General features: G+C 40.9%; 1 protein-coding gene across 1 annotated transcript in view; it reads right to left on the bottom strand.

Annotated features, from left to right (window-relative positions):
• MED13 (mediator complex subunit 13) overlaps window positions 1-12949 on the bottom strand; it is a 93204-nt gene that overhangs the window by 58127 nt on the left and 22128 nt on the right. The window contains exon 3 of the mRNA XM_006138645.4: window positions 11444-11612. Within this exon, the coding sequence (XP_006138707.1) occupies window positions 11444-11612 (169 nt within the window). The remainder of the gene's footprint in view (window positions 1-11443; window positions 11613-12949) is intronic.

The following is a 12949-nucleotide window of genomic DNA, read 5'->3' as shown; positions in this document are numbered from 1 at the left end:
CGGGGACTGCCTGTACTATGTATTCGGTGGAAGGGAGGAGTACAATTTTTAAATCAACTCACTTACTCTGCAATTCTGAAGCATTACTAAGGGAGCTCAATGTCAGAAGTACCCCTGTCATTTAGAGGCAAATATTAGCCTATTAAAAAAATGCATTTCTATCCCTAATTGTAAAAATTTAGAATTGTATAAAAGTGAAATATACTAGAAAGTAGGGATGTGAATGTGTATTTATAGCAGAGGCATCAGCACACAGGTGGGTGGGGGGACAGGTGAGAGCCGAGGTGGCTCCCCCCGAGGGCTGGTGGAGTCCCCCTTTTCCCCCCTCCATCCCCGCACTGCTGCTTCTGATACAGAGCCAGCAGCACAGAGGAACAGGGGCAGGCAGGTGTGTACTGGCTCCCTTCCCACATATAAACATGTAACCGCTGAAATTTTTCAGAGGTTACAGGTTTACAAAAATAAAACATATTTTAACATCCCCGCTAGAAAGTGTCTCACCAACTTGATTGGCTAATCAGATGAAGTCCCCAGTCACAACCACAGAACACGTTCATACCCTGAGAAATTGAATTTAGAGAATTCAATTTCTAATTTCAACCTTTTGTTGACTTTTTCCATTTTAAAAATTATGGTTTTTATAGTTATGGGAGCAAATCTAGGGTTAAAGCAGCGATGACAGTAGGACTGCAGGGAACTCCTGGGGCAGCTGACAGGCCCAAGGAACAAGGGACCAAGGCCTTGCAGAGCAGACACACCTGACCAGGATTTGAAAGAAGAGGATGAGGATGATAAAGGAAGATCTTTCCATCCATGGTTTCGCTGTTTCACCTACCAGCAGTGCACTGCACTGGCTAAAACACCTACCCCTTAATTATGGCACCAAAAAGAAAAGCGAGTGATAAAGACTAGGGATGTAAAATCCCAGTTGATCAGTTAGCCAGTTAAGTGAGCTCTACTCTGGGTACCTGAGGAGTTCTAAAGATACTTCCAACTCTTATCGAGAAGTCTCTTGAAGCCTGGGAATGGCTCCAGTTTTATGGGCCCTTTCTCAGAAAATAAGGAGGGACATCAGCCCATCCTTATCATCTATATAGTAGTCCAGTGTCTGTCTGAGTCTGTAACGCCGAAACTGACCAGCAGCGGCTGAATCAGGACGCCTGGGGCAGAGCAGCTGGGGTACTGCCGGGTTGGTCCAGTAGTGCCCAGAGCGGCGCTGCGGGACCAACCGGCAGCGCCCCAGCTGCTCTGCCCCAGGGTCCACAACAAAAGCCTGGTCTGCTGGGGGGGGGGGGGGGGGGCACACTAGCTGCGCCCACCCCCCCCCCCCCCAGCAGACCAGGGACACAGGGAGCAACGCCGCAGCGGCGGGGTGCCGCACCTCTGAGGCTTTGTTCTGGCGTGGGAACCCGCCACGGCTGCGGCCTTGCTCGCGGTGTCCCTGGTCTGCTGGAGACGGTCCCCAGCATACCAGTGGCACCGCGAGCAAAGCCGCAGTCGTGGCGGGGTCCCGCGCTTCTGAGGCTCTGCCAGAGCAAAGCCTCGGAAGCGCGGGAACCCGCCGCGGCTGCGGCTTTGCTCGCGGTGCCCCTGGTCTGCTGGGGACCGTCTCCAGCAGACCAGGGACACCGTGAGCGAACCCACCGCGGCTGTGGCTTTGCTCCCGGTGCCCCTGGTCTGCTGGAGACGGTCCCCAGCAGACCAGGGGCACCGGGAGCAGCTTTTCTCACCCCGGAGGTCGAGGTGGCGGGCCGCTGCCTGCGAGCTCCGGGGCGAGAAAGCCCCATTCGTAAGTGCGGATCCGACGTAAGTCGGGGACTGCCTGTATTTATAATTGTAAAAGATATGAAGCTCTGCATGTTTTGAGCAAAAATTCCAGTGTGCGCACAGTTAAACAGAGGGGAAAGATACAGAATTTTAGCAGATTTCAATAGTTTCTCTTTTTTTAAAGCAGAAAAAATAAGCCTTTAGTTCTGTTGATATCAAAATGTGACCCATTTCTTCTTATGTCAGTTATTGAATTAATTTTGCTGATGTTCAGATCACCAAGTTTGGACAGCATTAGGTCAGTCCTGAACTCTGTAGAGAATGTGACTATTTTGAGCTTTGCTAGAATAGAAGACGACCACTGACTAAAATAGTGGCTTAATTCTCATTTTTACGCAAGGCCCACCACAATGTTGGAAGAGTGCATGACTAGCTAAAAACAGCATGTCAATTGCTAAATTTATTCTTAAAATAGTAGGTGATCAACACTGAAGTCAACGGAGCCATTTAAAGTCCTCTATGAAATATTTAGAAATACTCTGTTTATTTTTCTCTCTCCTCCCTCCACTACTAATAGGCAGAACAGATCTGACTGTTTCCCAAGAGTTTCTGTTCCTATTGCTGTCCTCTACCACGTGATATAATCCTATAAAACTGACATCAACTGGTTACTGTGGAAATGATTTGTCATAAACAAAGGATTCTGATTTCAACTGGAGCAAGGAAAGACAAGAAAAGATGTTGTCATAGAATATAAAAGGTCCTGTTTTATAGAAATCTCAATAAAGACTATAAAGAGGAAAAAGCTAGCATTTACATACACATGATATTTCTGCCTCTCCAATACACCAATTTTGAAGTACCCTAACTTGATAGAAAGGTAATTTCTTCAGCTATTTCTATACATTTATTAGTTTTCACATAGTGCTTTATAAACTTCAAAGTGCTTCATAAATATGAACTTTAATCCACATTTTATTACATTGCCCACTTCAAATCCGCACCAAAAGATTATAGTCTCTGCCAGCACTAATTTAATATCAAGAGCTAAGATGAGGTCTTTAACTTAAGTTGTTTTTTTTTATATATACACACACACACACACACACACACACACACACACACGATTATATATTTATATAGTGCATAACCCAGCAATTCATGAATATCAAAAAATTACAACTACATCGCAGCGGACAAAACAGACCAACTGTATTTTATCATATAGTCTCACTTTTTTAAATTTGAATTATTTAGTCACAAAATTGAGTAACTTGCAATGGGTCTCCCTGTCATGCAGGATTAAAGAGGTTCTATTGAAATTAAGTTTATCAGTAATCTTGCATGGTATGTACTTATCCCCATTTTACAGACACAAGAAGCAGACACAGCACAGTTCAGTGAATTTTCAAGGCTCAGTAATTGACAGAGCTAGGATCAGAAGTCAAGGAGGTTCGCGTCTGTCAAATCCATACTCAAACCCCTAAGACATATTGCCTAATTAGGGACTAGAAACTCTAGCTGATGTGTTAAGGCTCTATCGTTAACATGCCTCTGTTTCTAAATGCTATGGAATTTTCATCAGGGTAATTTGGGAGACACTGACCAAGATCTAGCTCAGCACCAAAAATGTTACAGTACTATGACTGACAAGCAAAGCCACCATCCACTCAGGCTACGTCTATACTGCAGCCTTCTTCAGCAAAAGCTTATGCAAATGAAGCATGGAGTAGAATACTGTTGCACTTCATTTGCATAATTAATTAGCATCTGTTTTTGCGCAAGAGGCTTTTGCACAAAAAGGAGCTGTGCAGATGGCTCCTTTTTGCGCAAAAACCCCTTCTTGCACAAGAGCTGTTCTTCCCCATTTTTTCAGGGTTATTTTTAGGGTCTGCACGTTAGCCACTTTTTAAATACGTTTAGAGATACAAAGAAGTTCTTAAAATAAAATATAAAAAGATCAATTAGGTGTGGGTAAAATTCTACTTTAATAGCCATCTCCTCAGAGGAGGAAAAAAACTTAAATAGTCCTGCAGAACTTAAAGACTAACAGAAAATGTAGATGGTATCTGAGCTTTCATGAGTACATGGAGGAACTACCCAAATACTAATAAAATAGGAGAGATTAGGATTCCCTCTGCCCCCAGAAAGGAAAACCACACAATTTTTTTAATACAACCTAAAACATTAATCTGTAACATAAGCAGAGAAAAATAAATCTATGGGAGTTATACACCTGGCCATATGCTTAATATGGATCACATCGTATTATCCCCTCCATTCTCCTGTTGTCAGCAAAACCACAGGTTTGTTGAGCTAACAGAAGAAAACCAGTAACTTCAAGACCACATGCTTACCTATTCCTCCCTAGAGGGCTATTTGTGGAAAAGATCATCTGGCTACAAATCTCACCCAAGAAGAGCCATGAACAGGTGCTTTCAGGCCCTGCTGAACGGATGAGGATTAGTAGCAGGGCAATGACCACTTTGGACAGCAGTTTTCTGTGTGGACACCCACATTTGTACTGGTTTGGAAGCACTTTTTAACTTGGCAGTGCCACTCCATGACAACAGCCTGGCAGCAAGAAACTCAATGGTCTTAATTTGGGGTCGGAAGCAGCAGGAATTTACCAGTTTTTCATTTTCATAAGAATCATTATTATAGGAAGGTGGGTTGTATGTATCAGATGCTTATTGGATTCATATTTGGGGGAGGGGGGGGTTGTGGATTAAAAACGGTCAGCAGTTATAGATTTGTTGTGTTTTGAAACCACTGGACTGGTAAACTCAAAGCACTAGTTATACAGGTTGCACCTCTATAAACCAGGACTCTCTGGACCACGGATGTTCCAGTATCTGAGAATCCCAACATCCTGTGGAGGTGGGAGGCAGCAAGAGCCTGGCACACAGCGCTGCTGGGCAGCTGGGGAGGGAGAGGAGCCAGGAAGCCCAGCACGCAGCTCAGCTGGAGAGCTCAGCGCTCTGCTCAACTGGGCTGGGGGGTGGAAAGTCATGAAGTCCTGCATAGCCCAGCTGGGTGGAGAGCAGGGGGAGAAACCTGGTGGGGCAGCAGGGTCAGGAGTGGGGCCAGCAGCAGGGGAGCCAGAAAGGACTTCTTGCTGGTCTGGCAAAAGAATCTCTCATCTGGGACCAATCAGGTCCGGAGGGTGCCAGAGCAGGGAGATCCAACCTGTAGTTCAATTTTATTTAATTATTTTAAAAGCTAATGCACCATCTAAAATTTTCTAGGAAGAAAACACCACATACAAACAAAATACTATACTGCAGCACCGCTGATGTCAATCTATTATAAAGTTATGTCTTTTCTTGCCCTCTGCTAACAGTTTCTCTGTCACAAATGCTTTCACTATAGGACACTAATTATTAATCATTAAGCTTAGTTAACGGGTTAAATATTATGTTTAACCAGGGTAAACGGGAGCAGGTGGGCTGGAGTGCACTTGTCCCCCCACCGCAGCAGGCCTCACAGGGCTAGAATAGTCCCCTGCCCACAGGGGCCACTCAAGTCCCCACAGTTAACTGTAATTGGCAAGCATCACCTGGCAAGGGTGATGCTTACCAGTTAACTGTTCGCATCTTTAAATATATAACTTGTGACTATACATGTTTTGTGAGCTTTTATGTAATTGTTCAAACAGACTCGAAAATAATAACTGCTACTCTGTACTGACAGGGCTCCCTATGTCTACTGAAGTGAAGAAAGACCAGCAGAGAGCTGAGTTTGGTAACAAAGCAAACAGATACTAGCAAAGTAAGAGCAGCTTCATGTATGGTTCAAACCAGTGATACGAGAACCGTTAGGGGTACTCGACAGAAGTCGGGGGGGTATGTCAACACAAGTGAAATTTGGAGAAAACTGAATTTGTTTTAAGTTTTACTGTATTTTATTATTTTTGTACTTTACACCCAAAAATTTCATCGCCCACCCAGCTACAATTAAGTTTTTTAAACAAATGTGTTGCAACAGTAGAAAAAAAATTGTAGGTACTAGGAGTACATTTTTCTTTGAAAAAGGGGTACATTTTTTTTTTAAATAAAGAGGTTGAGAAACACTGGTTTAAACTATCTACCTCATCACCACCACATAAAACTGATAAACTCCCTAAACAATTTCCACAAAAGTTTTTTGGGGATGGGTGGGTTCTTTTGGTTTTTTTGAGGAAACAGGGAAAGGCAGAGGAAATCTTAAAAATATGAGAAATGAGTTCTGAGGTACATGTGATTTAATAATCCCAGAAGACGCAGTAATTTATTAAAAAAAAAAACACTGATTTTGACAAGTTGCTTAGCATGCTTTTTCAAATTAACTCATGTTTTGAGACTTTAGTTAAATCCAGCAAAAGAGTTTATTTTTCTTATGTCCAAATTATGTTAAATGTGCGATGCCTTCCTCCTAAGTAAAATACTATATTTTTAAATGCGAGATGCAAATATACTCATACTTACAATTATAACCAATACTTAAAAACGGTGATTTCATGGTTACGAATCTTAAAGCCCAAAGAACAATATTTAGGCACATTTAAATTTGAGCCTTCTTTAATTATACAAAATATTAATCTCAATTGTCTCTTGATGTTCTAAATTACAGCTTTCAATGTGGAATTTGCTTTTACTATAAAAATATAATCTGAACTGGAATACAGTTTTAGTAGGATAAGCATTGTTTATCCTCAAACAAAACAAACATATTAAACTTCATGTAATGTTTTGGGACAAACATTTAGTAAGGCAAGAACTATCTTTTCAAATAAGAAAATTCAGTTTACACCACCTTTTAGCACACTAGAAGTGTACCTAATTAATATCCTGTATATGTTTATTGGATAATATTGTTTGGATATAAGAGAGCGACTTATCAACTGGTTGTTCAATCAAACTGGAATTCAGAGCCATATCATTTTTACAATTTCCAAGTGAAGTCTCAACCATTTTAACATTTTAATTCAGACAAGGAAAAACTGCTTTCTTATGTCAATGCTAAATTTGTCTGCTAACAGTCTCTGTAGCAACCCAATATTCCAAAGAGACAATCATGTGATCAATGCCCTCAGCTCCTGCTGTTTATCCTGCACTGTCCTACTTACAGCAGTTCTCAACTCCAGCTGTCTACAGTCAAAGGAAAAACATCACCTGCTCTCCTGCCTGTACAGCAGCTTCATTAGAGTTGCTGTAAAATTTGTTGACATTGTTTGATTTGAAGATAAACATTGAGAGGATTTGTATAGTAAGAGGAGAGAAATTATTTTTGATACAGCTCGTATTGTAGAAATATAGAAACGAGTAATACAGTTTCAAATTCCAAATACCGAAGCACTCTATAAGAGTGATACAAAGGCTTGGATTTAGCTGTGTATGTAAACCTAACTAGAGCCCTGAATGGATACAAATTTTTTATCTGCATCCATATCTGCAAAAGTGAGCTGCAGATATCTTTATCTGCATCCCTCCCTCCAATTCCTTTCTGGGTCAGGACCTCCAATTTGAGAAATGCTAGTCTCCTCCCATTGAAATCTGTATAATACAAGGTAAAAGCGCAGAAGAGACCAGATTTCATGAGTGGAGACAGGATTTCGTAGTCTGTGATGCATTTTTTTCCATGGCCATGAATTTGAATTTATGCTTTTTCAAACACGTTTCAGTGTATACACAGCCACAAGTTCTGATTTGTCATCAAAAGAAACAGTGGATATCCTACGTCCCTCTGCTCATTTACACAAACACTTTAAGCTTGCTATCTGTTTTCATTTTCCTAAAAAAAGAGTTAAATGTTCTAAATCCACAGCTGTTACTTTCCTCTGACTGAAATGCTCCAAAATTTGTCATTTTACTGGGTCTGCATTTCTGTTAATTATTTTATGGTACTTAAAACAATTATAAAATAAATCCAATTGGAGTAATTGTTAGTTTAAATGGTACCCCCAAGGATGATTCATCAGAGGTTTAACTTAATTATTTTTATTAAATAAACGTTAAAAACAAGTGCTGACGTACAGTGATATGGATCTTACTAAACATTGGGAAGAAATAGATTGCTGAATTCTACAGTACAAATTACAACATCATTTAATGTTGCTGGGGTTTTTTCTGAGCAGTTCTGATTAAAACAAAAGACAGGACTATGTAGCACTTTAAAGACTAACAAGATGGTTTATTAGGTGATGAGCTTTTGTGGGCCAGACCAAACCATCTTGTTAGTCTTTAAAGTGCTACATAGTCCTGTTTTTTGTTTCAGCTAGACCAGACTAACACGACTACATTTCTATCATGATTAAAACAAGACTACCTGTCTGCAGCTCAGTTGAAAAGCACATATAAATCATCCCTAGGCATGTCATCAATCTGAATCTAAGCTATGTCAACAGGAGATTGGAGAGACACAAAGTAAAGGGAAGGATATTTAAAAGGCTAATCATTGTGTGCGCTTTCAGTGGTTGACTTAATGAATTATTAATATATCTAATAACTATCCAATGATAGTCTTTCAAAAGGTTTATTCCTCTTAAAAGTCAGGTCATAACACTTCATTTGGCAAAGAGAGTATAAGCCACACAACTTATTTCTTTTACCACCTACTCATTTAGAACCATATCCTCACAGGGCCTTAAGGAATATATATATTATCAAGAGATTAATCCTTACGGGGTGTTAAATAGAATTTGCTACAATTACACTCATCTGTGTCACAAAAGCCTCCTCATACATTCTGGAAACATGTACAACAGTATGCAAAACTAAGCATTTGCCAAGTAAAAACAAGAAAAGCCATCTACCTGAAGACCAACCACACACTTTAAAAAAAACAACAAGACCACACAGCAAAAATGAGAGCTTGGATCTTCGACAGTTAGTTGACTATAGCCACCAGACCTACATGACAAGACAGTTCCAGAGTATAGAGCTCTTAAGTGAATATGCACAGTATTTAAAAGCTAAAGTACACTGGGGGAGCCCAGGACACACAACACACACAACACAAACATACTACATTCATTTCTGAATATTCCCACTTGCTGTTGCCATTACTGAAACATTCTGAGAGGTGCTGTGTGAGCAAACCTTTGCTCTAAATCCCCTTCAAGAAGCTGTATAAGAAATAAACATATTTAAAAAAAAAAAAATCTACCAGCCAACATCAAGAGGTACAGAAAAGTACAGCTATACCCCTCAGTAGAAGTTCTATCTATGGAATATGTGCACAAAGATGATTTATATAGGATTCAAATACCATTATTCTGTCATATGTGGTCAATCTGAACCTAGGCGATGAGATAGAGAAGAGATACTGGAAGAAGCTGGACATAATTTTCCTGAAAAATATTTTATTTCTCACATAAAGTTAATCTGAAAGCTACCTGGCACAGTATCTAAGTTTGCCTACTGTTATCAAGGCTACATAATTTTTTTCCTTCTCCTCACACCTCCCAAAAGAAATAGTACTTGAGCCAGCATAAAACACAGTAATCACTCTTCCAATACAGGAAATTATTCTGGGGGGTTCTCCAAACACAGACATGGACAATTTTAGAAAGAAGATTCTACACCTTTAAATACACTTCTCCATATTAATCCAAGACTTAAGATATACAGGCAGTCCCCGACTTACGCGGATCCGACTTATGTCGGATCCGCAGTTACGAACGGGACTGCCCAGGAGTACACGGACTGCGGGACCTCGTGGTCCCGCCGCCCGTGTACTCCGGGCGAGAAAACCTGCTCCACGTCTCCCTGGTCTACAGACCAGGAAGACGCGGAGCAAAGCCGCTGCCCGAGGCCCCCCCCCCCCCCCGCCCTCCTTTGCAAAGCCTCGGGGAAGCCGGCAGCAGGACAGCCCAGACGCCCTGTGGCTGTCCCGCTGCCGGCATCCTCAGAGGCTTTGCTCCCCGTCTCCCTGGTCTGCTGGTCTCCAGCAGACCAGGGAGACAGGGAACAAAGCTGCGGAGGTCCCAGGTGGCGGGACCGAGATGCATCTCGGTCCGCCGCCCGCGTCTTCCTGGTCTGCTACTGGACCAACCCAGCAGCACCCCTGCTGCTCTGCCCCAGGCGTCCTGATTTAGCCGCTGCTGAAACTGACCAGCGCTGACTACAGGAAGCCCGAGGCAAAGTTGCTCTGCCTCGGGCTTCCTGGAATCAGCTGCTGATCAGTTTCAGTAGCAGCTGACTTGGGGACGCTTGGGGTTCTTAAGTTGATTCTGTATGTAAGTCAGAACTGGCGGTCAGTTTCAGCAGTGGCTGAATCTGGACGCCAGTTCCGACTTACATACAGATTCAACTTAAGAACAAACCTACAGTCCCTATCTTGTACGTAACCCGGGGACTGCCTGTAATCCAATCTTACTTAACACAGTGAAGTTGAATACTACATCCCATTTCACAGTAGTAAGGCACTTACTCTATATCAAAATTTATCAAGCAAATAAGTTTAATAGATTGGTTAGCCACAACTTGAGCCATTTCACTGCTGTTATATGGGTGCTTCTATTCATTTTTTCCAGTTGTTACATAAAGTTAGTGACCATTACAGCATTTTGACAACTTTTATTGGATTATGGCAAGAGGTGCAATAGCATAACTGAGGACTGGTTCAATTACTGTTCCTCAAAACCGGCCACACCCACAACTCAGCAAGACAACATTGATCTATTGGCTTACAAATACTCTCTTTACCAATGTTCTACAGACCCTATTGCCAGCAAACTGGAGAAAGGAGGGGGGCAAGGATACTCCAGAGTGAACCAAATTTTAGGAACAAGAACATGCAGCATCTGAGGAAAAGATGCCTACAAATGAAGGGAAAATAAATCCAAGAGTCTGAGTAAAAATGGTCAGCAAAATGGAAAGTTATCAGAAAATCCTAAAATTATAAATGGAGAGAGAACTCTACCTTCTAGCCTTGTTTTGCTATTTACTGCTAGATAACACTGACAGGATTAAACCCTGTCAGCACCATGCTGAAAAACTGCTCCAGCCTAGACCAAAAATTAAGCGTTTTTTATTTTCAGTCATCACTCATGAAATCCCGTGCACCCTTATAAATAGAACAAATTCTGAGACACACAATCCTGTCTTTGGCAAAGGAGTGTTGCAAATGCCTCAGGCTAGAGAGCTATGCTGCCTGGCTTATCCTCTTCCCAGATACAGTCTTTAAAATGTTCTCTGTGCCCAGAAACTACCTGCACAGAGGAAAGGGCATCCGTGTTGTCCTTAACTTTGAAACAAGCCAGTTACTTCCACTCATCTGTGTGCCTCACCATCCCCTTTTTCTATTACTTTCTGGAGTCTCTGCTTCTTTATCTACTCTCTCGGAATGCCAAGAAACCCCTCCACGGGGAGAGAAAGAAATGCAGTAAAGAGAAAATCTGATGCTGCTTTTGAGCACGCAGGAAAATATCAAAACATTGTCTTCTATTGAGCATTAACCCTATGATACCCATTATGCAAGAAAATAGGCATATTCTCTTTAAGGAAATTTCGATAAATGTGCAGAAGTAGGGCCCAGATAAACATAAGATCCAGGGTCCAACACCAAGTTTATATCACAGAGCACGGACAGAAAGTAAGAGACCATGCCAATGAAAATTTTTTAAGTTTACAGTTAAAAATCATCATAAATAAATTAAGCAAGTGAAACAAAATTGAGAGATAGTAGAACCTACCTTTTATTTATAGGTTTTTCATCTTTCTCATAAGGCTTCACAAACCACTTTCCGATGCGCACAAAATTCCGGTTCATTAGACACCTCTCCAACAGGTTGTGAACTGCTTTGAATAGCAGAGTCCGACATTCATAGGACAGTCCGTTCTCCCATATGCCATCTTCCTCTTCTATAGTGCAAAGGGAAAAAGGAAAGCCTTTATGGTAATGTTTAATGTTTATGTTGATTAACCTTTCATTGTTTAAACAGGCAAACTCTGGGGTTCATTTTAAGGTCATTAACAGCACAAGTGACATGTGCCACTATTAGTTTCCAGAATGTCACAGTACACAATTGTTTTTAAAAAGGCTTCCAATTAATCCAAGAAGCATGAGACCTAAAAAAAAGTAGTCGACCACTGATCTACTAAGAAACGTTCACTGTAGCTTTATTTTATTAGCATAGCTAATATAATTATCTAGGTAAACTATTAAATCTTTTTTCCCAGAGTAAGCAAATTAAAGAGATATTTGTATACACAAGAGGATTACTTAACATTGCTATATTACGAACTATAACACTGGCTTGCAAGTTGGCTCAGCCTTTGGCTAACATGCTGCTTAATGAACAGGCAGTTGAAAATTATGCTTATAACAAAATAAATAATAGCCTTAATGTTTACTGGACAACATGGTGATAATGTGACTATAAAATTAAGAGTTAGAGAGAACGGCCAGCTTAGGGTGTTTTTTCCTATCAATATTACCTGCCTTCCCCTTCTTTAACAGCAAACCTTCAAGTCTAGTGTCACAGCACAGCAAAGTAAAGAAACTTATTTGGGAAGGAAAAGTATTTACTAGAAGTCAGTCCTCCTTAGCCACACAAAGCAGCACATATTTAGTGGACAAATTTTACTGTCAGACATATACTTGGAAGCTATAAGCATCCAAAAAAATATCTAGCTCATGTAACTGAAAGAGTTATCGTTAGTGTTCAACTCTTCAAAATCTTATGTAAACCCCATACCTACCTTTATAACATATTCATATTTGTTCTTCAAACAGAAAAGAAAAAAACAAAACACCTTTACAGACAAATCAAAAGGCAAGAATCATTACAAAAACAAATCACACACACATACACACATTACATTTAAAGTTTAGTCTGGTCACGGTCCATCCTGATCCAGAATCAGCACATGAAAATAACTTTAGAAGGTTTTGCACTGGTCTAAAGTTTCTCAAGCCAGCTGGCCACAAAGTACAGAGCCATAATTATCCCCAAACATTTAATACAAGCATTTTCAAGTGGCGCTCACTGTCGCAGTGCATGGATAAATTGAGAAAAAAATATTTCCCAGATAAAAGTAGGAAAAAAAATACATTCATAACCTCCAGCAGCAAAACAGCCATAGAGAATAAACAGGGCATTCCTTGCTGCTTCCCTCTACCCCCACAAGGAAATAATCAAACTGTACTTCTGAACATAGCTAGGCTTAGGTTTAGATTTGTTAATTACAAGTTAGAG

The sequence above is a fragment of the Pelodiscus sinensis genome, chromosome 21, assembly GCF_049634645.1.
Source record: "Pelodiscus sinensis isolate JC-2024 chromosome 21, ASM4963464v1, whole genome shotgun sequence".
Lineage (NCBI taxonomy): Eukaryota > Metazoa > Chordata > Testudines > Trionychidae > Pelodiscus > Pelodiscus sinensis.
This window is presented reverse-complemented; position numbering and strand designations above follow the sequence as displayed.